Below are 26,152 nucleotides of genomic sequence, written 5' to 3' on the forward strand. Positions count from 1 at the left end.
TTGTCGGCATGACAAGCAGAAATATAGAAGAGACCATCTTTAATCTCCAGCTGGTCATGCTGATAAATGAGCTTATTTGGCTGGCTTTCTGTTGGGGCTTGTCAAGTTGTCCTTTAAGATAAGGAAATCTGTTGTCCTTACACGGTCTGGCTTATCCTTGATGCCCGATCTAGTAATTGGTTGATTCTTAACTGCCTTCTCCGTTTGGGCAGTTAGGTCCAGGCAATAACTATCTTCAATGCCCACATTGTAGTGGAAGTAGCATAAGTAGTGGATACAGTCCAGTCCACTCAAGGGAAAAGCTCTCTTTGCCATTGAGTGCTGTCACAAGAAAGCAGCATCCATCATCAAGGGAAGAATAGGTCCCGTTCCACCAATTTCAAGAACAGTTATTACCCTACAACCATCAGGCTCCTAAACCAGTGTGGATAACTTCACTCACCTCAACTCACAACCGGTGGATTTACGTTCAAAGACTGTGCAACTTGTGTTCTCAATATTATTTATTATTATCATTTGTTTTTTTTTATATTTGCATAATTGGCTGCATGTCAGTCATGTGTAGTTTTTCATAATTTTTCTACAGTATTTCTTTCTCCTGCAGTGAATGCCTGCAAGAAAATGAATCTCAGGGTAGTATATGGTGACATAGACGTACTTCCATAAGTAAATTTGAACATTCTGTAAATGACTAAATTGGACCTAGCAACCCTACACTTGGGTGTTGTAAATTGACAAAAACAACAAGTGCTGGAAAAATTCAGCCGATATTGTGCCTGTGGAAATTATGTTAATGTTGTGTGTTCAGGTTAATCAGAACTGGGAAGGAGAGAGACATGTCAATTTCAGATGCAGTGAAGGTGGAGGAGGGAGGATAGGACAAAGGGAACATCACTGATAAGTTGAGGCCAGATTTATCATTGTGGTAGGCCGTGGTAGGTCATGGAGGTTATTGTGTCAATGGATTATTGATGGCAGAGGGAGAAATTGATTCATGCCTTGAAGTGAAGTTAGTTAGACAATGAGTATAGACAAATCCAATGTTTAAAAAAAATTACAAAGTCCTGGGACGCTGTAGGTTAGGCTGTGCCAATAGAGAAGGAAACCCTGACACAACATGGATGACCCTACAGTAGAACTGGCTGCTTCAGATACACACAGAAGATGTACTGCTTGCCATTGCAGAATGTATTTCTTTCTGTCTCTAACCATCACTGTTAACCCACGTCCTGGATAATCTCTGCAATTTATTTCCATCAGCAACCCTGGACTCTTCCCAACACAGATATACTCTTTGTCCTATCATCCCTTTCCCCCTCTCTCCCCTCCCATCTGTCTCTCCCTCTCTCATCTGTCCTGCAACTTAAAACTATCTTGTTTTCTTTCTCTCCCAGTACTGATGGAGGGTCTCTTCGTGGTTTAGCCTGACCTGCTGAATTTCAGATTTTTAGCAATTGCAGATCTGTTTCCATTTTTTTGATGTACGTGTGATTAAAAATGAATCTGAAACTAAATTAGCAAGACTAGAATATGTCAAAGTACATTTATTATCAAAGTATGTATACTTCATACATCCTTGCAATTTGTCTTCTTACAGGAAGCCACAAAACAAAGAAACCCAACAGAACCCATTAAAACAAAAGAAGACCGTCAAACACCCAATGTGTGGAGGAAAAAAGTGCAAACAATAAAAGTAAGCAGTTGCATTCAGAACTGAAGTTTTAGGAAAGTGAGATCACACCGTGATAGTTGCAGACCACAGCCACAGTTCAGTGCAGAGATGAGTATACCCTGTGGAGTAACAAGTTGAAGTTCAGTGCGGAGATGAGTAAATCTCGCTGAGCAGCAATGTGAACTGGTCCATACCTCGCCTCCGGTCCTGACAGCCTGTCCTTTTCAATCTGGCCCGGTGCTCAAATTGCCCGGATCTTGCTCTCAGACCCGGGCCCTGCCACCTCAATTCGGCTTATACCCAACTTTTCCAGTTTGGCTCAGTGCTTTAACTGATCAACCCTCTCTCTGGTGCTTCCTCGCTCTCAGGCCCATCAACTCGGCTCACCTTGATTCTGCCAAATCAATTCTCCAACTTTCGGTAATTCCTTCCTCCATCCCAATTTCACTCTGCCCCCTCCCCCAGCTGCCTACTACCTCCCTAATGGTTCTACCTCCTTCTGCTACCCATTGTGCTTTCCCCTATTCCTTCTTCACCTTTCCTGCTTTTCCCCTCCCCCATCCCTTGATCTTTCCCCTTACTGGTTTTTCACCTGGAACCTACCAGCCTTCTCCTTTCCACCCTCCCCCCACCTTCTTTATAGGGCCTCTGCCCCTTCCCTCTACAGTCCTGACGAAGGGTTCCGGCCCGAAACGTTGACTGGTTCGTTTCCACAGATGCTGCCCGACCTGCTGAGTTCTTCCAGCGTGTTGTGAATGTTGCTTTGACCCCAGCGACTACAGAGCATTTGGTGTTTACAAATCAAATTGCCTCCAAGTTCACAACATGAATGGCCAAACACTGGCTCATTCCCCGCTCTCCGGCCTGGACCCCACTGCCTCAGTTCAGCCCGTACACACCACGCTGAGCCATCCTGCACCTTCGAGACCTCAGTTCCCACTGCGGAAGTGCCAGGTCACAGAGGCACTTCAACGGCTCAACCCCATCAGGGAAGTTACAGTCTATTGTTCGTGGCGAACGTTTTGCAAAAAAAAGTGTAATTAATGGTATTTAATTGTTTTATTTGCCACTAGCACACAGTCGCTGAGCTTCACCAGTGTCATTTTAAACCAGGACCTTCTTAAGAGCAAGGATGTGATGTTGAGGCTCTATAAGGCCTCACTTGGAGTATTGTGAGCAGTTTGGGGCCCCTTATCTTAGGAAGGATGGCTGTCACTGGAGAAGGTTCAAAAGAGGTTCACGAAAGTGAATAGCTTGTCATATGAAGAGCTTTTTATAGCTCTGGGACTGTATTCACTAGAATTCAGAAGAATGGGGGGTGGCCTAATTGAAATTTACCAAGTGTTGGAAGGCCTCAATGGAGTGGATGTGGAGAGGATGTTTCCTAAGGAGAGTCTAAGACCAGAGGACACAGTCTCAGCATAGGAGGATGCTCTGTTAGAACAGAGATGAGGAGGAATTTCTTTAGCCAGAGTGGTGGAACTGTGGAATTAATTGGCACAGGCTGCTGTGGAGGCCAAGCTATTATGTATATTTAAGGCAGAAGTTAGATTCTTGATTGGTCAGGGCGTGAAAGAATATGTGGGAGAAGGCAGGAGATTGAGAGGGAAATTGGATCAGCCACAATGAAATGGCGGAGTGGACTCGATGACTCGATCAAGTGGCCTAATTCTGCTCCTATATCTTATGGTCTTGTATCAGGAGTCTCACTTCTACCTACAGTGCTCCCTCACAGTTGCAGGGGCCCAGGTTCAAGTCTAATTTCAGGTACAGTCAAAGTGGAGTTTGTGTCTTCTACCCATTACCTTGTGGGTGCCCTGGTTTTCCTTCTGCATTCTAAAAGCCCAAGTAGGTTAGTTGGCCATTGTAAATTACTCCAGTGTGGTTTAGTGTCGAGAAGAATCAAAGGATTTGTGAGAGACAGCAATCTGCAGGGATAGAGGGGCTTTTGAACAAAAGGGGGGAACTACACTCATCTGTTGAGATGTTCCCACAACCAATTATCTTATTTTAAGCACTCTTTATCTTGTTATTTCATGTTCTGGTTGTTTATTGCTATCTACTTGTATTTGCATTTGCACAGCTTGCTGTCTTCTGCACTCCGGTTGATCTTTCATTGATCCTGTTATAGTTACTGCTCTATAGATTTGCCAAGTATGCTGCAGGAAAATGAATCTCAGGGTTGTAAATGGTGACAATAAAAATGACTAATAATAAAATTTACTTTGAACTTTCAATTTTAAACTATGAACATAGGGAGAATTGGTGTGTTGGTATCAGAAAGGCTGTCTGATATACCCCTATTTAACAGCATGGGATTTTAAAAGAAAATCATTTAAAAAAAATTATTCATTTACGGGATGTGGGTGTCACCAGCTAAGCCAGCATTTATTACCCATCCCTAGTTGCCCTTGAGAAGGTGGTGATGAGCTGCCTTCTTGAACCGCTGCAGTCCCTGAGGTGTAGGTACACCCACAGTGCTGTTGAGGAGGGAAATCCATGATTTTGACCCAGCGACAATGAAGGAATGACAATATGTTTCCAAGTCAGGATGGTGAGTGACTTGGAGGGGGACTTCCAAGTGGTGGTGTTCCCAGGTATCTGCTGTTCGCGTCTTTCTAGATGGTAGAGGTTGTGGGTCTGGAAGGTGATGCCTTTGGAACTTTGGTGTGTTGTTGCAGTACATCTTGTAGGTAGTACACATGGTCGCGATTGTTAGTAGATGGAGGAGGGATTGGAAGCTTGTGGAAGAGGTACCAACCAAGTGGGTTGCCTTGTACTGGATGGTGAAAAGCTTCTTGAGTGTTGATGGAGCTGTACCCATCCAGGTGAGTGACGAGTATTCCATTACACTCCTGACCTGAGCCTTGTAGATGGTGGACAGGCTTTGGGAAGTCAGGAGGTGAGTTACATGCCACAGGATTCCTCGCCTTTGACCTGCTCTGGTAGCCATGGTGTTTATATGGCTAGAACAGTTCAGTTTCCAGTTCACCTACATCATGTTTTAAATGTAAGTGGCTGGGCTCAGGGATGTCAGGAGCACTAAATGAAAATCACCAACTTTGTGAAAGGTAAAGTTAAATCAGTTAGGCTTTTTCTAGTGAGGTTTGGTGAGACAAGAACTAGTGATCATGGGTTACGGGTGAGGGGTGAAAGGTTTAAGGGAAACATGAGGGGGAACTTCTTCACTGAGGGTAGTGGGAGAATGGAACGAGCTGACAGTGGAAGTGATAGATGCATGTTTAATTTCAGCATTTAACAGAAGTTTGGATAAGTCCACGGATGGGAGGGTAATGGTCCAGGTGTTGATGGGACTTGGTAGAATAATTGTTTGGCATGGACAGAATGGGGCATAGGGCCAGTTTCTGTGCTGTAGTGTTCTATGAGTGCCTTTCACAAGCTCTGGATGTCCAGACACTTGTGAAGTTTACTCACTGAAAATGTGACAGAATGAAAGAATTTCCATGTCTTTTTAACCAACTCCTTAGATAATTCATGAAGTCTATCTTCCTTTGGGAGGGATAAGAGGAGATATAGATTTTCTGACCTGAGAAATGCTACCTCTAGCTCTAACTCTCAGGTCAGACAATCTCTGAGGGGTGATCTGTAATGGTGAACGGCACTAGATAAATTTTTCATTAATTTTTCATTGATGCAACAAACTAAAGCATTAAACTATTTACTGATTCCGTTCCTGCAACTAAAAGAAAGAATAGTCAGTGATCTTGAACGAATCTTGTCCTGACACAACTCCTGAGTTACCGGTTCACCAGAGTGGACGTTTGGCCAGTGCATATTAGTTGAAGTTTTATCTGTTTGATATATTCTGTTTTTGCCTGCAGATTCTTAAATGGCCAACGAGAAGCTGTTGCTGTTGGATGTTGACTGTGGGTTGGATGATGCCATGGCCGTGATGATGGCCCTCGCAGCTCCTAATGTGCAGGTCCTGGGCATTACGTGTTGCCATGGAAACACATCCATTGACAATGTGTGCAGAAATGTGTTCCGAGTTCTGAAGGCTTGCAAGAGGACTGACGTAAGTGTCTGAAAACATGAGTGAAAGAGTGGCATTGTCATGGTTCTGTCTGGCTGTTGCCCTTTAACGCTCCCTGATTATGCCCTAATTTCAGCCATTAGATTTCCAATTGCTGCTAGTTTACTTAATTACGGTACACCTCGTTTGCATCAGAGACTGTGAAATAAGTACGATGGCGTCACTACACAGGTTGCCAGTTTGTTGGTCTATTCTCGTGTAATACTTCGTTCTCTTGTCCGATTAGAATTGTTAGTTCTTAGTTTAGTTCCAAGTTCAGCTCTAGTTTCCAGATAGTCCCTGTAAATCCCATCTCCTTGTCAAGATTCCTCCGGTTTGCTGTTCTACGTTCACGTCTACGCCAGCATCCCAACTCAGTCGACGTGCCGGTGTCCTGCACTTGGGTTCTCCTCAGTTGCCCCGTGTAACAGAACAAACTGGCCAACATGAACCCAGAGGACACAAATCCTCTGCAACAAGCCTTCGCCAGCCAGGGCTCCCTACTGAGCTCGCATGATCAGCTGCTGTAGGAAGTCATGGAAAACCTCCGTTCCCTGTCAGTAAACGTAAGAAAGGTCAGTGAACAGGTCGACCGAGTATCTGCCCATCTTACCCTGTTGACTCCAGGAACTCCGTCTGACCAGCCCAGACAGCCTGTAGTGGCGACACCCAATGCATCAACAACACGTCCGCTAAGGGAGCCGCACGTCCCTGAACCAGAACCCTACGCCGGAGATCTGGGGAAGTGCCGGGCTTTTCTGCTACAATGCTGCCTGGTGTTCGAGCAGCAGCCATCCACGTACGCCACGGACAGATCTAAGATAGTTTACATTATGGGGTTGTTACAAGGAAATGCCTTAGCGTGGGCCATCGCGATTTGGGATAATCAGCCAGAGACCTGCTCTTCCTTCCCCACCTTCATCTCAGAAATAAGGAAGATTTTTGACCATCCCGTCTGCGGTAAAGATGCCACTAAGCGGCTACTCACCCTCCATCAAGGCTCACATAGTGTTGCAGAATACTCCGTGGAGTTCCGGACGCTAGCGGCCGACTCGGGCTGAAATGATGAGGCACTCCAGGCGGTATTCCGGCAAGGCCTCTGTGACAAGGTAAAGGACGAGTTGGCGGCTAGGGATGACACTAACAGTCTGTATTCATTGATCTCCCTAGCCACCAGGCTGAACAACAGAGGGAGGGAACCGGTCATCCAACTCCTTTGGCCACCCCACGGCACGCTTTACCATCTACTCCCAGCCCTAACCTCTCTCCTCCTTCTCTGCTGCTGGAGCAGCACCGGGCCCGGCCATTTCCACCACCACGGGAGAGGAACCAATGCAGCTGGGATGGAGCCGTCTTTCTCCCTCAGAGCGACTCCGGAGATTCAGAGCAGGGGATTGTTTCTATTGCAGTCAGTCTGGCCATTTTTGTGCAACCTGTCCCCTTCGGCCAAAGGGGAGGGCTCACCAGTAGAAAGGGGGACCCTGGTGAGTCAGACGACATTCCCTTCTGTCCCTGAGTCCCGGATGCAAATCCAAGCTACTGTAAGCTACAACCAACAGTCCCTGTCCTTGTCTGCCTTGGTAGACTCTGGTGCTGAGGGGAATCTGTTGGATGAAGACATAGCTTCCCAGGCTGGAATTCCTCGGGAGCCGTTAAGTACCCCTCTGGAAGCCCAGGCACTGGACAGAAGACTTCTGACGCAAGTCACTCACTGTACCACACCACTGTGTTTGGTTCTCTCTGGGAACCATCGGGAACAGGTACAATTTAACTTAATCTCCTCTCCTTAAGCTCCAATAGTTCTTGGGTACCCCTGGTTAAGCCGCCATCACCCTTACATTGATTGGTCCACCGGGAGGATAGCCAGCTGGAGTCCGTTTTGTCACGCCACCTGTCTGCAGTTGGCCCTTTCCCCTGTAAAAACCACCTTGACCTCACCTGCCGTTGAACCCCCTGACTTGTCCAGGGTTCCAGCGGAGTACCACGACCTGGGACACGTGTTTAGTAAACAACGCGCCCTTTCCCTGCCTCCACACCGACCATACGATTGTGCTATCGACCTTCTCCCCGGAGCTCCTCTACCCACCAGTCGGCTGTATAACTTGTCCCGGCCCGAGAGGGAAGAGGTTACATCAGTGAATCTCTCGCGGCGGACATCATCCGACCCTCATCCTCCCCGGTGGGCGCAGGGTTCTTCTTTGTGGGGAAGAAGGATGGTTCACTGCATCCCTGCATCGAGTACCGAGGCCTAAATCATATAACCATAAAGAACAAGTACCCACTGCCTCTGGTAAGTTCTGCGTTCGAACCACTTCACGGAGCCGCCATCTTCTCGAAGTTGGACCTACGAAGAGCCTACCATCTGGTCTGAATAAGGGAGGGGGACGAGTGGAAGACGACATTCAATACCCCCTTAGGCCACTTCGAGTACTTGGTCATGCCTTTTGGCCTCACTAATTCCCCCGCAGTTTTTCAAGCCTTGATTAATGATGTACTAAGAGACTTTATTAACCACTTTGTGTTTGTCTATCTGGATGACATCCTGATCTTTTCCAGCAGTCCCCAGCAACACGTTCTTCATGTCCGTCAAGTCCTGCAGAGGCTGCGGGAGAATAAATTATTCATAAAGGCGGAGAAGTGCGAAATCCACATCCCCTCGGTCAGCTTCCTAGGTTATATCATCGAGAGCGGACAGGTGAGAGCTGATCCCGAGAAGATCCGGGCTGTGACGGAGTGGCCCAAACCCACAGTTCCTGGGGTTTGCGAACTTCTATCGCCGGTTCATCAGAAACTACAGTCGGGTGGCGGCTCCTCTGACCCGACGTACCTCAGCTGCCACACCTTTCCTTTGGAACTCCGAGGCGGACTCAGCGTTCGCGGAACTAAAGAGGAGTTTCACGTCTGCTCCCGTTCTGATTCAACTGGACCCCTCCTGTCAATTCATTGTGGAGGTCGACGCCTCCAACTCCAGGGTGGGAGCGGCACTGTCCCAACGTTCGGGCCCGGATCAGAAACTACATCCCTGTGCCTTCTTCTCTCGCTGACTGTCTCCCGCTGAATGAAATTATGACGTGGGGAACCGGGAGCTACTGGCGTTGGAAGAATGGAGACACTGGTTGAAGGGGGCAGAACACCCGTTCATCGTCCGGACAGACCATAAGAACCTTGAATATATCCAGACCGCCAAACACCTGAATTCTCGCCAGGCCCGTTGGGCATTATTCTTTGGCCGGTTCAGGTTTACCCTCATCTATCGTCCGGAGTCCAAGAACGGGAAGCCCGATGCTCTCTCCCGTCAATACGTTTCCGAGGAGGACCTTCCCAACCCCGAGACCATCATTCCATCATCCTGTGTAGTGGCTGCCCTCACCTGGGAGATTGAGTCCAGAGTCAAAGAGGCCCAACGGATTCAACCTGACCCAGGCATCGGACTTCCCAATCGCCTCTTTGTACCTGATTCTGTCTGATCACAGGTTCTCCAGTGGGGGCACACTTCTCGTTTCGCCTGCCACCCCGGAATCGATCGGACTCTGACTCTTCTGAAGAGACATTTCTGGTGGCCCTCCACGGACGCTGACACCCGTTCCTATGTCTCTGCATGTTCCGTCTGAGCCCGTGGAAAAGCTTCCCATCAGCCACCTGCGGGATTGCTTCGCCCCCTGCCTGTCCCTGGTCGTCCCTGGTCACACATCGCTCTGGATTTCGTCACTGGGCTACCCCTTTCACGTGGAAACACTGCCGCACTAACTGTGGTGGAGCATTTCTCCAAGTCAGTGCATTTTGTAGCCCTCCCTAAACTCCCTTCCGTGCAGGAGACCGCAGACCTTCTCATCACCCACGTTTTCCGACTTCACGGAATCCCTTTGGATATTGTCTCCAACTGGGGACCTCAATTCATTTCGCAAGTTTGGAGATCTTTTTGTCGAGCCCTTGGTGCCTCAGTTAGCCTATCGTCCGGTATTCACCTACAGACCAACAGGCAAACGGAGCAGGTCAACCAGGAGTTGGAGGCGGCGTTACGTTGTATAGCAGCCAACAACCCGTCTACCTGGAGCAACCATCTTGCATGGGTAGAATACACCCACAACCCTCTGGTCAGCACTGTGACCGGAAAATCTCCTTTTAAATGCTCTCTTGGTTATCAACCCCCGCTGTTTCCCGCCCAGGAAGAAGAGATTGCATTGCCATCAGTCCAGGCCGATATACACAGGTGCCGAAAAATCTGGGAAGATACACGCACGGCCCTGATTCGCTCAGCCAACCGTAACCGAAAAATTGCCGACCGCCATCGTACCCCTGCTCCTGAATATCGACCTGGGCAGATGGTGTGGCTCTCGTCTAGAGACATTCCTTTGAAGAACCAGCCCAAGAAGCTCGTCCCCTGCTTCCTGGGACCTTTCGAGGTTGAGAGCATTATCAACCCCACGGCAATCCGGCTCAAACTACCTTCGTCTATGCAGATCCATCCGACATTTCACGTCTCCCAGTTAAAACCGGTTTCTGTCAGTCCCTTGTGCCCTCCGACCCAACCCACTCCACCCCCCCCCCCGGATCATCGATGACCATCCGGCGTACACCGTCCGGCGGTTATTCGTTGGGGCAGGGGTCTCCAGTACCTGGTCGACTGGGAGGGGTACGGCCCAGAGGAACGTTCCTGGATTCCCTGCTCCTACATTCTGGATCCTTCTCTCATCTGGGATTTCCATCGGGACCATCCAGACAAGCCTGGGGGATCGCCAGGAGGCTCCCGTTGAGGGAGGGATACTGTCATGGCTCCGCTTGGCTGTTCCCCTTTAACGCTCCTTTTTCCCTGATTATGCCCTAATTTCAGCCATTAGATTTCCATTTGCTGCTAGTTTACTCAATTATGGTACACCCGGTTTGCATCAGAGACTGTGAAATAAGTACGATGGCGTTACGACGCAGGTTGCCAGTTTGTTGGTCTATTCTTGTGAAATACTTTGTTCTCTTGTCCGATTAGAACTGTTAGTTCTAAATTTAGTTCCAAGTTCAGCTCTAGTTTCCAGGTACTCCCTGTAAATCCCATCTCCTTGTCAAGATTCCTCCGGGTTGCTGTTCTACGTCTACGCCAGCATCCCCAACTCAGTCAACGTGCCGGTGTCTTGCACTTGGGTTCTCCTCAGTCGCCCCATGCAACAGGCATGATTTTGGAAAGTAATTCTTTGACAGGTCTTATGAGGAAAAGTTGAGCAAGCTCGGACTTTTCTCCTTGGAGAGGAGGAGGAGGATGAGTGGTAACTTGATAGATGTGTGCAAGATAGTAAGAGGCATAGATTGAGTGGACAGCTGGAGAGTTGTTCCCAGGGTGGAAATGGCTAATATGAAGGGGCTTAATTTTAAGGTGATTGGATGAAAATATAGCGGGGTGTTAGAACTTTGTTTTTTTTAAAAGAGTGGCAGATGTGTGGAACACACTGCCAGGACTGGTGGTAGAAGCAGATACATTAAGAACATTTAAGAAACTCTTAGATGGGCATGTAGATGATAGAAAAATCAAAGTTCAAAGTAAATTTATTATCAAAGTACATATATGTCAACACTGAGATTCATTTTCTCATGGGTATACACAGTTAATGAAAGAAACACAATAGTATCAACGAAAGACCGCACCTAATAGCCAAAGTGCAAAAGACAACTGTCCAAATACAAAAGAACAAATAAAGAATTTAATTAACTAAACGATAAATATCGAGAACATGGGATGAAGAGCCCTTGAAAGTGAGTTCGTAGGTTGTGGGAACAGTTCAGTGATGGTGTGAATGAAGTTATCCCCTCTGGTGCAAGAGCCTGGTGGTTGAATGGTAATAACTGTTCCTGAACCTGGTGGTGTGGGTCCTGAGGCTCCTGTATCATCTTCTGGCACAGCAGAAAAAGAATGTGGCTTGGGTGACGTGGGTCCTTGATGATGGATGCTGCTTTCCTGCAACAGTGCTCCATGTAGATGTGCTGAATGGTGGGAAGGGCTTTACCCTTGATGTACTGACCCATAGCCACTACTTTTTGTAGGAATTTCTGTTCAAGGACATTGGTGTTTCCAACCAGGCTGTGATCTAACCAGTCAATATACTTTCCTCTACACCTCTCTCGATGTTTGTGGAAGATCTAGATGTCATGCTGAATCTTTGCAAACTTCTAAGGAGGTAGAGACCATGTTTTTTTCATAAATTACATAGATACTCTGAAATGATAATGCTGAGCAATTTAAAGTTGCTGACACTCTCTGTTGACCAACTTTAAAATGGCTTTAGAACCCTAGGGCTACGGAGGAGGGAAGGGTTAGATTGATCTAAGAGTAGGCTAAAATTTTGTCACGACATCATAGGCTGCCGGGCCTATACCATACTGCAATGTTCTGTCTTCTAAATCTGCCTTGTTCAAGGGAAATTTGTGCCAAGAATGTGGGTAAGGATGCTTACTCTGCTAAGAAGGTGGTGTTGGGCCTCTTGCTGAATGCTGTGGTGGTAATGTTCCCCCAAAGGTGCTATGCAAGGGCTAAGGCTACACTAGCCGTGACTGTGGTGAATGGACATAGGATAAGATTGTTTAGTTCTTTGAGCCTGTCAATCATGCAGTGGTATCATGGTTGGCACTGTTCCAAGGTTGGAGAAAGAGGAAATCTCTGCTACAAGCACGGGAAAATGTCCTTCACTAGCATTGCCCTCTCTGTTTTAACCAGAACTCTAGTCACATGACATAGCTCCAGATCTCTAGCTAAAGTAGTTAAATATTCAAGCAACACACATCAAAGTTGCTGGTGAACGCAGCAGGCCAGGCAGCATCTCTAGGAAGAGGTGCAGTCGACGTTTCAGGCCGAGACCCTTCGTCAGGACTAACTGAAGGAAGGGTGAGTAAGGGATTTGAAAGCTGGAGGGAGAGGGGGAGATGCAAAATGATAGGAGAAGACAGGAGGGGGAGGGATAGAGCCGAGAGCTGGACAGGTGATAGGCAAAAGGGGATACGAGAGGATCATGGGACAGGAGGTCCGGGAAGAAAGACGGGGGGGGGGGGTGACCCAGAGGATGGGCAAGAGGTATATTCAGAGGGACAGTGGGAGAAAAAGGAGAGTGAGAGAAAGAATGTGTGCATAAAAATGAGTAACAGATGGGGTACGAGGGGGAGGTGGGGCCTAGCGGAAGTTAGAGAAGTCAATGTTCATGCCATCAGGTTGGAGGCTACCCAGACGGAATATAAGGTGTTGTTCCTCCAACCTGAGTGTGGCTTCATCTTTACAGTAGAGGAGGCCGTGGATAGACATGTCAGAATGGGAATGGGATGTGGAATTAAAATGTGTGGCCACTGGGAGATCCTGCTTTCTCTGGCGGACAGAGCGTAGATGTTCAGCAAAGCGGTCTCCCAGTCTGCGTCGGGTTTCACCAATATATAAAAGGCCACATCGGGAGCACCGGACGCAGTATATCACCCCAGTCGACTCACAGGTGAAGTGATGCCTCACCTGGAAGGACTGTTTGGGGCCCTGAATGGTGGTAAGGGAGGAAGTGTAAGGGCATGTGTAGCACTTGTTCCGCTTACACGGATAAGTGCCAGGAGGGAGATCAGTGGGGAGGGATGGGGGGGACGAATGGACAAGGGAGTTGTGTAGGGAGCGATCCCTGCGGAATGCAGAGAGAGGGGGGGAGGGAAAGATGTGCTTAGTGGTGGGATCCCGTTGGAGGTGGCGGAAGTTACGGAGAATAATATGTTGGACCCGGAGGCTGGTGGGGTGGTAGGTGAGGACCAGGGGAACCCTATTCCTAGTGGGGTGGTGGGAGGATGGAGTGAGAGCAGATGTACGTGAAATGGGGGAGATGCGTTTAAGAGCAGAGTTGATAGTGGAGGAAGGGAAGCCCCTTTCTTTACAAAATGAAGACATCTCCCTCGTCCTAGAATGAAAAGCCTCATCCTGAGAGCAGATGCGGCGGAGACGGAGGAATTGCGAGAAGGGGATGGCGTTTTTGCAAGAGACAGGGTGAGAAGAGGAATAGTCCAGATAGCTGTGAGAGTCAGTAGGCTTATAGTAGACATCAGTGGATAAGCTGTCTCCAGAGACAGAGACAGAAAGATCTAGAAAGGGGAGGGAGGTGTCGGAAATGGACCAGGTAAACTTGAGGGCAGGGTGAAAGTTGGAGGCAAAGTTAATAAAGTCAACGAGTTCTGCATGCGTGCAGGAAGCAGCGCCAATGCAGTCGTCGATGTAGCGAAGGAAAAGTGGGGGACAGATACCAGAATAGGCATGGAACATAGATTGTTCCACAAACCCAACAAAAAGGCAGGCATAGCTAGGACCCATATGGGTGCCCATAGCTACACCTTTAGTTTGGAGGAAATGGGAGGAGCAAAAGGAGAAATTATTAAGAGTAAGGACTAATTCTGCTAGACGGAGCAGAGTGGTGGTAGAGGGGAACTGATTAGGTCTGGAATCCAAAAAGAAGCGTAGAGCCCCAGCAACGACCATGGACACATTCGAAGTGATTACGCAACCACCAACTGCAACTCCAGCCTTGAACTCCAGGCCGGGTCTTTATGTGCTGCTGTTGTGACTCCCGTCTCCCCTTCCCCCACCGCCACTCTGCAACCCCGTCTCCCTCAGATCCCACCGTCAGCTCCTGGGTACTCAGAGGCTCCATCTTCCTCTCACCCCAACCCTCCCCTCTCCATTGACACCCCCAGCCTCCCCCCTCCCGCCTCTGATCCCAGCTCTCATCCGTGCCGGGTCTTTACCATCCCCTCCGACCTTCAACTGTCGGAGGCAGAACGCTCTGTTCTCAGTAAGGGCCTCACGTTTGTCCCCCTTCGCCCACACCTCAGCGAGTTCCGTGTTCGCCACGATGCGGAACTTTTCTTCCGCCGTCTCCGTCTCCGAGCCTACTTCTTCGGCAAGGACTCTTCCACCCCCACCGATGACCCCTTCTCCCGTCTTCAACCCTCCTCTTCTTCATGGACACCCCGTTCTGGTCTTCTGCCTGCTCTGGATCTCTTTATTGCCAACTGCCGACGGGACATCAACCGTCTCGACTTCACCGCACCTTGTCCCCATTCCAACCTCACTCCTTCGGAACGCTCTGCTCTCCACTCCCTCCGCACTAATCCTAACATTATTATTAAACCCGCTGATAAAGGGGGTGCTGTTGTAGTCTGGCGTACTGACCTCTACCTTGCCGAGGCACAGCGACAACTCGCGGATACCTCCTCTTATTTACCCCTCGATCGTGACCCCACTAAGGAGCACCAGGCCATTGTCTCCCACACTATCAACGACTTTATCCGCTCAGGGGATCTCCCATCCACTGCTACCAACCTTATAGTTCCCACACCCCGCACTTCCCGTTTCTACCTCCTACCCAAGATCCACAAACCTGCCTGTCCTGGCCGACCTATTGTCTCAGCTTGCTCCTGCCCCACCAAACTCGTTTCTGCATACCTCGACACTGTTTTATCACCCCTTGTTCAATCCCTTCCGACCTATGTTCGTGACACTTCTCACGCTCTTAAACTTTTCGATGATTTTAAGTTCCCTGGCCCCCACCGCTTTATTTTCACCATGGATGTCCAGTCCTTATATACTTCCATCCCCCATCAGGAAGGTCTCAAAGCTCTACGCTTCTTTTTGGATTCCAGACCTAATCAGTTCCCCTCTACCACCACTCTGCTCCGTCTAGCGGAATTAGTCCTTACTCTTAATAATTTCTCCTTTTGCTCCTCCCACTTCCTCCAAACTAAAGGTGTAACTATGGGCACCCGTATGGGTCCTAGCTATGCCTGCCTTTTTGTTGGCTTTGTGGAACAATCTATGTTCCGTGCCTATTCTGGTATCTGTCCCCCACTTTTCCTTCGCTACATCGACGACTGCATTGGCGCTGCTTCCTGCACGCATGCAGAACTCGTTGACTTTATTAACTTTGCCTCCAACTTTCACCCTGCCCTCAAGTTTACCTGGTCCATTTCCGACACCTCCCTCCCCTTTCTAGATCTTTCTGTCTCTGTCTCTGGAGACAGCTTATCCACTGATGTCTACTATAAGCCTACTGACTCTCACAGCTATCTGAACTATTCCTCTTCTCACCCTGTCTCTTGCAAAAACGCCATCCCCTTCTCGCAATTCCTCCGTCTCCGCCGCATCTGCTCTCAGGATGAGGCTTTTCATTCTAGGACGAGGGAGATGTCTTCATTTTGTAAAGAAAGGGGCTTCCCTTCCTCCACTATCAACTCTGCTCTTAAACGCATCTCCCCCATTTCACGTACATCTGCTCTCACTCCATCCTCCCACCACCCCACTAGGAATAGGGTTCCCCTGGTCCTCACCTACCACCCCACCAGCCGCCGGGTCCAATATATTATTCTCCATAACTTCCGCCACCTCCAACGGGATCCCACCACTAAGCACATCTTTCCCTCCCCCCCTCTCTCTGCATTCCGCAGGGATCGCTCCCTACACAACTCCCTTGTCCATTCGTCCCCCCCATCCCTCCCCACTGATCTCCCTCCTGGCACTTATCCGTGTAAGCGGAACAAGTGCTACACATGCCCTTACACTTCCTCCCTTACCACCATTCAGGGCCCCAAACAGTCCTTCCAGGTGAGGCATCACTTCACCTGTGAGTCGACTGGGGTGATATACTGCGTCCGGTGCTCCCGATGTGGCCTTTTATATATTGGTGAGACCCGACGCAGACTGGGAGACCGCTTTGCTGAACAACTACGCTCTGTCCGCCAGAGAAAGCAGGATCTCCCAGTGGCCACACATTTTAATTCCACATCCCATTCCCATTCTGACATGTCTATCCACGGCCTCCTCTACTGTAAAGATGAAGCCACACTCAGGTTGGAGGAACAACACCTTATATTCCGTCTGGGTAGCCTCCAACCTGATGGCATGAACATTGACTTCTCTAACTTCCGCTAGGCCCCACCTCCCCCTCGTACCCCATCTGTTACTCATTTTTATGCACACATTCTTTCTCTCACTCTCCTTTTTCTCCCACTGTCCCTCTGAATATACCTCTTGCCCATCCTCTGGGTCACCCCCCCCCCGTCTTTCTTCCCGGACCTCCTGTCCCATGATCCTCTCGTATCCCCTTTTGCCTATCACCTGTCCAGCTCTCGGCTCTATCCCTCCCCCTCCTGTCTTCTCCTATCATTTTGCATCTCCCCCTCCCCCTCCAGCTTTCAAATCCCTTACTCACTCTTCCTTCAGTTAGTCCTGACGAAGGGTCTCGGCCTGAAACGTCGACTGCACCTCTTCCTATAGATGCTGCTTGGCCTGCTGCGTTCACCAGCAACTTTGATGTATGTTGCTTGAATTCCCAGCATCTGCAGAATTCCTGTTGTTTGTAGTTAAATATTCATCTGGGATCAAGGATCAACTTTACGTTCTGGGAATTTGCTGTGGAGTGTTGGTGCAACATTCAAAAACAACATTTAAACATTATAAAGAATTATATAAAGTTAAAGTATGGCTATGGAATAAAATATACATAAATACCAGCACATATTTATAATGTAACCAGCATTATAAAAAGTGGTTCAGAGTGTTAACAGTGTAGTGACTTGAGATAACAGAAGGGGTAGGGGTGGCTAACTAGAATGGTTGATCACATTGTGGGGGTGGGGTGGGAACTTTTAAGTTAGCAAGAAATTTTGAATTTAATAGCCCTATGGCACTTTCTAGAAGGGAGCTGTCAGAAAAGGCAGTTTGTGATTGGAATGTTCTATCCTGCCTACTTCTTTGTCCTGGGCACATACAAGTCCAGCACTGCTCACAGTACTCCAACTGAAGTCTAAACAATGCCTCATAAAGCCTCATCATTACATCCTTGCTTCTATATTCTAGTCATCTCAAAATTAATGCTCAGCCCCCAGCTGCTGGCATTTATAAGATAGGCTGAATGGCCTCTTTCATTATAAATTTGAGGACAGGAAAATGTTTAATTGGGGAAGGGCAAATAATGAGGCTAGAACTTGTGGGTGTGAATTGGGATGATGTTTTTGCAGGGAAATGTACTATGGACATGTGGTCGATGTTTAGGGTTCTCTTGCAGGATGTTAGGGCTAAATTTGTCCCAGTGAGGAAGATAAAGAATTCGAGGGTGAAGGAACCATGGGTGACAACTGTAGAAAATCTAGTCAGGTGGAAGAAGGCAGCATACAGGAGGTTTAGGAAGCAAGGACCAGATGGGTCTATTGAGGAATATAGGGTAGCAAGAAAGGAGCTTAAGAAGGGGCTGAGGAGAGCAAGAAGGGGGCATGAGAAGGCCTTGGTGAGTAGGGTAAAGGAAAACCCCAAGGCATTCTTCAATTATGTGAAGAACAAAAGGATGACAGGAGTGAAGGTGGGACCGATTAGAGATAAAGGTGGGAAGATGTGCCTGGAGGCTGTGGAAGTGGGTGAGGTCCTCAATGAATACTTCTCTTCGGTATTCACCAATGAGAGGGAACTTGATGATGGTGAGGACAATATGAGTGAGGTTGATGTTCTGTTGCAAGTTGATAATAAGGGTGAGGTGTTGGAGTTGTTAAAATACATTAGGACGGATAATGGAATATTCCCCAGGCTGCTCCACGAGGCGAGGGAAGGGATTGCTGAGCCTCTGGCTAGGATCCTTTTGTCCTCATTGTCCACGGGAATGGTACCGGAGGATTGGAGGGAGGCAAATATTGTCCCCTTGTTCAAAAAAGGTAGTAGGGATAGTCCGTGTAATTATAGACCAGTGAGCCTTCTGTCTGTGGTGGGAAAGCTGTTGGAAAAGATTCTTAGAGATAGGATCTCTGGGCATTTAGAGAATCATGGTCTGATCAAGGACAGTCAGCATGGCTTTGTGAAGGGCAGATCGTGTCTAACAAGCCTGATAGAGTTCTTTGAGGAGGTGACCAGGCATATAGATGAGGGTAGTGTGGTGGATGTGATCTACATGGATTTTAGTAAGGCATTTGACAAGGTTCCACACAGCAGGCTTATTCAGAAAGTCAGAAGACGTGGGATCCAGGGAAGTTTGGCCAGGTGGATTCAGAATTGGTTTGCCTGCAGAAAGCAAAGGGTTGTGGTGGAGGGAGTACATTTGGATTGGAAGGTTGTGACTAGTGGTGTCCCACAAGGATCGATTCTGGGATCTCTTCGTGATTTTTATTAATGACCTGGATGTGGGGGGTAGAAGGGTGGGTTGGCAAGTTTGCGGACGACACAAAGGTTGGTGGTGTTGTGGATAGTGTAGAGGATTGTGGAAGATTGCAGAGAGACATTGATAGGATGCAGAAATGGGCTGAGAAGTGGCAGATGGAGTTCAACCCGGAGAAGTGTGAGGTGGTACACTTTGAAAGGAGAAACTCCAAGGCAGAGTACAAAGTAAATGGCAGGATACTTGATAGTGTGGAGGAGCAGAGGGATCTGGGGGTACATGTCCACAGATCCCTGAAAGTTGCCTCACAGGTAGACAGGGTAGTTAAGAAAGCTTATGGGGTATTAGCCTTCATAAGTCGAGGGATAAAGTTTAAGAGTCGTGAAGTAATGACGCAGCTCTATAAAACTCTGGTTAGGCCACACTTGGAGTACTGTGTCCAGTTCTGGTCACCTCACTATAGGAAGGATGTGGAAGCATTGGAAAGGGTACAGAGGAGATTTACCAGGATGCTGCCTGGTTTAGAGAGTATGGATTATGATCAGAGATTAAGGGAGTTAGGGCTTTACTCTTTGGAGAGAAAGAGGATGGGAGGAGACATGATAGAGGTATACAAGGTATTAAGAGGAATAGATAGAGTGGACAGCCAGCGCCTCTTCCCCAGGGCACCACTGCTCAATACAAGAGGACATGGCTTTAAGGTAAGGGGTGGGAAATTCAAGGGGGATATTAGAGCAAGGTTTTTCACTCAGAGAGTGGTTGGTGCGTGGAATGCACTGCCTGAGTCAGTGGTGGAGGCAGATACACTAGTGAAGTTTAAGAGACTACTAGACAGGTATATGGAGGAACTTAAGGTGGGGGCTTATATGAGAGGCAGGGTTTGAGGGTCAGCACAACATTGTGAGCCGAGGGGCCTGTACTGTGCTGTACTATTCTATGTTCTATCAACCCTCTGTGGCACCTCTGGAATTCATCAAAGTCCCATTGCTTCTTGGCAACCTGATGGGGAGAAAAGCTTGTCTGCATAGAACTGTTGGGAAATGGCCAATTGTACATTAGACTTGTTTTATACCCTCTGCAGATCCCTGTGTTCCGGGGTGCCAGTAGCTCTCTCCTTGGACAAAGTTTTGATTCTTCGGAGTACCACGGGAAGGATGGTCTGGGTGATGTCCCAGACCCCAATGCACCAGGACTGGAACTTCTGCAGAGCGAGCACGCTGTAACTGCTATGGTGCGGATAGTTACTGAACATGCTGGGCAGGTGAGGTGACCTGACTTTTGGGAAAGGGAACCCCAGCAACTCTTGGTATGAGGGCCAGCACAAACCCACTTGGCCCATTGTCCTCAACGCCATTCCATCATGAGTGATTTATTTTCCCTCGCAACCCCATTCTCCTGCCTTCACTCTAACCTTTGATGCCCTCAGCCTCTGTTGTAAATATACTCAATGACTTGGCCTCCACAGCTGTCTGTGGCAATGAATTCCACAGATTCACCACCCTCTGGCTAAAGAAATTACGAGGTTTTGCTTTCTGCTCCTAGATTCTCTCACTTTTGGAAACCACCTCTCCAAGTACTGTGATTTCTTATCTGCCATTCTGACTTCCTCTCCTGCCATTTTCTTATCACCACGGTTACCAATGCACAGTCATATCCAACATTTTCCAGTTCTGTTATAGGTTGAACACTAAACAAATACTGCTTGTTTTTTTTTGAGTATTTTTGGTATTTTCTGTCTAACTGTGTGTTCTGTGGTAGATTCTTGATTAATAACGAAGGCAGGAAAGTGGGGTTGAGAAGGATAATGAAAACAACCATAACAGAATGGCAGACTCGATGGGCAGAATGTCCTAATTTGCTCCTGTGTCTTATTGGCTTCCTTTGTGTTACTGGTGAAGGATAATATTGGACGGAAAATTGTGTGTAACTCTCACTCTTTTTGAAAATGTTGCTTGTGATCTTTCCATGTCAAGCCAACAGTATAGACTTGTTTTGATTTAGATCCAAAATTCAGCAGGTCAGTGTCGAGCACTCAGCACTGCATTGGTGTGATAACACAAACCGAGTGTCTCAGCTCTGATGTTGAGGGAAGTGTACTCTCGAGTAAGCCATAACTTGAAGGAAATTTCTCCCCTGTAAAGGACTCTGTAAAGTAACATTTTGTCTTGCAGATTTCTCTCGTGGCACTTGCTCCCTTGACTAATGTAGCTCTGGCAAGTAAAATGGACCCAGCGTTCTCTACAAAGCTGAAAGATCTGTACATCATGGGCGGAAACATGGAAGGTACACCAGTTTGTCGGATCTGCTTTTGTCAGCAGGTCCATAGTTCACCCGTGACTGTTTGAGTAGGTAATCTCTGTAAACACATCCATCAGATATAAATCGTTGTTATGCAATCGACCCCAACACAATTATGAGATGTTACTGCACTGGGCAGGTTGTCAAAGCAAAAATTTTTTCTAGCAAGATTTACCAGCAAAATTTTCACATTAATTATTTAGAAAAAATTGCACGAGTAAAAATTTTTTCTTAATGATTATTGAGCACATTTTATGATTCAGACTCTCATTCAACAACATTAATTTATTTAGAATTCATATTTTCATCAAAGAAGTTCTAGATATACTCCTGATACCTGATGTAACTGCACCGGTCCCAATGAAATGTTCACGCAACATAGAGATGTCCTTGAAAATTTATTTTTATTTCTCTCTCTCTCTCGCTCTTTCTCTTCAGTAGACACTGTGAAAACTACAAGAAAATAAAGGACATAAAGTTTGAAACACACATCCCTCAGTCTTTTAAAGTCTCTCAAGCTGGTGTCCACCAATAAGCAGGCCCAAACACATTAGCACATCAGAAGTGTGCTGAAATCAAATAAATCACTAAAACTTATCACACCATTCATTTAAAGACACCTCAACAACATTATATAAAACAAATTAAAAAAACAATTAGCGTGTGCACCTCTGGGACCACGTGCAGAATGAGGTTATTTTAGGGTCATGTGTCTTTCTCTGCTTCCATGGTGGTTCTGACCCATAATACCACAGTCATGCCTTTATCAAACTCTGGTCATGTGACCCATTACACTCTGGTCATGTGACCCATTACACTCTGCATTAAATACACCTTACATAAAATATTTTAAGGTGATAAATTAATCATAAATTTATGACAAAACATATAAAATAAACATTTCAATGAAACATGTCCCTGAGACAGTTACACCTGATAAAGTAGAAGGCATATTCCTTATGAATAAAACTTGAACCTGCAGGCAAAATAGTCTGAGGTGGCTCAGCCAAAGTGTTCAGTATTGCTGACAATAAAATAATCTCCACGGAAACAACTATCACCATCACTTCAGGAAATGGTTAATATGGGTTCTGCCTCATGTTTTAACAGATAATTCTGATAAATCAGATGGATGAGGTTTGCTTTCAGAAAGTGGACAAAGGTAATAGTTTGATTTATAATGAATCAACAAGATGTGATCTTGGGTGCATGTTTTCAGAATTGCTTTTAGAAACATATAAACATAGAAAACCTACAGCACAATACAGGCCCTTCGGCCCACAATGCTGTTCCGAACAGGTACTTAATTTAGAAATTACCTAGGGTTACCCATAGCCCTCTATTTTTCTAAGCTCCATGTACCTATCTAGCAGTCTCTCAAAAGACCCTATAGTATCCGCCTCCACTACCGTCGCCGGCAGCCCATTCCACGCACTCACCCTCTCTGCGTTTTAAAAAAAACTTTCTCCTGGCATTTCCTCTGTACCTACTTCCAAGCACCTTAAAACTGCGCCCTCTTGTGTTAGCCATTTCAGCCCTGGGAAAAAACCTCCGCCTATCCACACAATCTGTGCCTCTCGTCATCTTGTACACCTCTATCAGGTCACCTCTCATCCTCCGTCACTCCAAAGCTTTTCTTTGTCTTTGCATTCCTAGGTCAAACTACTTAAAATAAATTTGTCAGTATTGAAACATTTACGGTTGGATCTGCTTTTCTATGTAAAAGCAATCTATCTGATAAAAATTTACAGAGAGAGAATTTCTTTTGCAGTTGTATATTTCTTTTTTTTTAATTTTATTTTTATTTGGATAAGGAATTCACAAGTATCATGTACTTTTTCCACACTTATAACCTTTTCCATTTTTTTATATGTATAAAACTATAATTATTTATACATTCTTAAGTACACATTGAGATGATATAAAAGGAAATTAGACACTTAAATAGATAATTATTTACAGTGGTAATTCTAATCTATTAGGCTAAGTAATGGTATTAGTTGTTAAGAAACATAGTAGCAATAGTTTGCATAAATCTCTTCTGGACCATTTCTTCTGGTCCAAAATGTTGTATGTAAGCCTATGTAACAACCATTGTAGGTGTTTATATCCTAACTTGTTCATGTTTGCTCCTGCCCCCAAACATAATTATCCAATCCCTATGTACTTATTTACTTAATTTTATAATTTTTTATCCCATTTCCCAAATCTTTTCCTTTACTTGTATTAATTCTCTATTTTCCAAAAGAAAACAAAAACAGTAAACATTTAGACTAGGGGTGCTTACGTTAGCAATATTACTGTGTTGATGAGAAGAGCAGTATAAATCATTAGGAGAGTCATCTAAAGTCTGCTCGCATTGGGGTTATATATTCAATCCATTTATTCCAGATTTGATAAAATTTTTCTTTTTGAATTCTCAGGGAGTAAGTCAACTTTTCCATTTTAAATATTTCCAAGATAATTTCGTGCCAATCTTCTAATGTAGGTGGTATGGATTTAGCCACTTTCTAGTGATTGATTTCTTACTTGCCGCTAAGAAGGCCTGCAGCAACTTTATATCTTCCTTCTGTTCAAGAAACAATACATGCCCCAAATAGAGCGTCTCAAAGTTCAAAGGTATCTGGGACCTAAGTACCTTAACTAATGTTCTATGAATACTTTCCCAATATATACTTAATTTAGGGCAATCCCAGAAAATATGAAAATGATTTGCCTCCTTGGAGCCGCACCTTCTCCAACACGTCACGTTTGTATCTCTATACTTTTCCTGATATGGGGTCTTGAAGTATCTTATAATATTTTTCCAACAATGTTCTTTCCAAGTCAAAGAATTAGTCGAGGACCATTGAAAGCTGCAGATTTTCCCCCAAGCCTCCTCTGAAAGTACTAACCCCGCTTCTTTCTCCCACTTCTCTTTAATATACAGTGTATTTACATTTTTAGCATGGGAGAGTGCATTATATAATCGAGAAACTGATTTACTAGGTATTGAACTGCAAGCCGAATTCAGGATCTTGAAAAATTCTAATTCTATTGTTGATAGGTCTGTATATCTACAGCTCTGGTTAACATAGTTTCGTACTTGAAGGTACCTAAAAAAAGTCATCGTGTTCTAGGCCATGTTTGTCCTGCAGGATTTGGAAACTTTGTAATACTCTTTTATCTATAAATGAGAGGTAGGTTGTAAGACCTTCCTTTATCCAAAATTTAAATCTTTTATCTCCTCTGTTGGGAAGGAATTCAGTATCATATGCACACCATCTGAAGAGTTTTAACATGTTATTAATTCCACACGAATTAATCACCTTCTGCCATACTTTTAATGTAAGGTTTATCCAACTGTTTTAAAATTTTTCCAATTGGGCCATCAATCCTTTGTCAGCTATTGAGGCCTGTAAAGGAAAACTGTCAACTAATCCAAATTCTATTTCTTTCCATCTAGCCTTATATTCCCTATTACACCAATATAATAGAGGGGTTATCTGTGAGGCATAAAAATAATTTCTCAGGCAAGGAAGAACCATACCTCCTCCTTCCTTCCCTAACTGTAAGGTGTTATATCAAATTCTAGGTTTCTTTCCTTGCCAAATGAAGCGGGAAATCCATTTGTCCCATTCCCTGAATTGATTATCATCCACCCCCACAGGTAAAGTACAGAAAAGATACAGTAACCGAGGAAGAATATTCATTTTTATAGGATTTATCCTTGGATTTAAACTTAAAAAGGGGATAAGATTCCATCTATGCATATCTGCTTTTATCTCTGAGATTAATGGCCCATAATTTACCTGTGACAGCGTTGAAAGATCCTTCGGCAGGGTTATTCCTAAATATTTTAATGATTTAGCTTCCCACTTAAGATCGTATGTATCCTGCAATTTTTTGGATGGTGTATAATTTAGGGACATAACCTGCGTTTTCTTTACATTTATTTTATAACCTGATATCTTCCCAAAATCATCCAACCGTGTAAACAGTCCTATAAATGATTTTTCTGGTTCACTCAGATAGACCAAAACATCATCTGCGAATAAAGCCACATTCTGTTCAATCCCTGCCACCTTGATACCATTTACAATTTCACTCTGTCTTATTAGTTGGGCAAACGGTTCAATATATAGCGCAAAAAGAAGAGGAGAAATTGGGCATCCCTGTCTAGTGCCTCTCTCTAAGATGAAAGAGTCAGAGAGGTCCCCATTTATCTTAATTCGGGCTGTAGGGTTGTCATATAGAGTCTGAATTACTTTAATAAACTTTTCTTGAAAGCCGAATCTTTGTAACACTCTGTATAGGAGTGCCCAACTAACCGAATCAAAAGCTTTCTCAGCATCTAATCCTACTACCATTGTCTCTGTCTCGTTCTTATTAACCTGTTCTAATATGTGTAGAGTTCTCCTTATGTTGTCCTGTGTTTGTCTTTGTTGAAAAAATCCAGTCTGGTCTAAATGGATTAGGCCAGGTAAAAGCTTTTCCAATCTGCGCGCTAATATAGATGTAAATAGTTTGTAATCTAAATTGAGAACACTAATTGGCCGATAATTGCCACATTCTAGTTTATCTTTACCCTCTTTAGGAATAACTGAAATAATCGCTTCTCTCCAGGAAGGTGGAGTTTCTCCTCTCTGCAAGATCCAATTAAAGGTGTTAAGTAGTAATGGGGCTAACTGTGACTTCAGCGATTTGTACCACTCTGAGGTAAACCCATCAGAATCTGGGGACTTTCCAGCCTTTAACCTAGAGATGGCCACGTTCAGTTCTTTGGCAGTTACTGGTTCTAATAAACTTTCATTTTGTAAATCTGTAAGTTTAGGTAGATCTAAAGAATTCAATAAACTGTCTATATAGGGCTCATTGGGGTCCCGGGGTTGGGAGTACAGCTCTCGATAATATGTTTCAAAACTCTCTTGAATTTTTCCTATTGTACTCTCCACAAGCCTTGTCTTTGGATTCTTTATTTTATGAATTGTATTGTCTGCTTGTTGTTTTTGTAATTTATATGCTAATAATCTAGCTGAT

General features: G+C 45.7%; 1 protein-coding gene and 1 long non-coding RNA gene across 4 annotated transcripts in view; one reads left to right on the forward strand and one right to left on the reverse strand.

Moving 5' to 3' along the window:
* LOC134349726 (nucleoside hydrolase-like) overlaps positions 1-26,152 on the forward strand; it is a 47,432-nt gene that overhangs the window by 7,973 nt on the left and 13,307 nt on the right. For all 3 annotated transcript variants that reach the window (XM_063054488.1, XM_063054489.1, XM_063054490.1), the window contains exons 2-5: positions 1,598-1,693; positions 5,515-5,708; positions 19,917-20,096; positions 21,007-21,118. In XM_063054488.1, coding sequence (XP_062910558.1) covers positions 5,523-5,708; positions 19,917-20,096; positions 21,007-21,118 — 478 coding nt within the window. In that variant the 5' untranslated portion in view covers positions 1,598-1,693; positions 5,515-5,522. The remainder of the gene's footprint in view (positions 1-1,597; positions 1,694-5,514; positions 5,709-19,916; positions 20,097-21,006; positions 21,119-26,152) is intronic.
* LOC134349727 (uncharacterized) lies at positions 1,610-21,884 on the reverse strand. Its single transcript, XR_010018761.1, has 4 exons — positions 21,803-21,884; positions 21,471-21,586; positions 16,907-17,106; positions 1,610-1,791 (listed from the first exon to the last, which is right to left on the reverse strand). It is a non-coding gene; the product is annotated as an uncharacterized LOC134349727 (long non-coding RNA).

This window comes from Mobula hypostoma, chromosome 7, assembly GCF_963921235.1.
Source record: "Mobula hypostoma chromosome 7, sMobHyp1.1, whole genome shotgun sequence".
In the NCBI taxonomy this organism is placed as follows: domain Eukaryota; kingdom Metazoa; phylum Chordata; class Chondrichthyes; order Myliobatiformes; family Myliobatidae; genus Mobula; species Mobula hypostoma.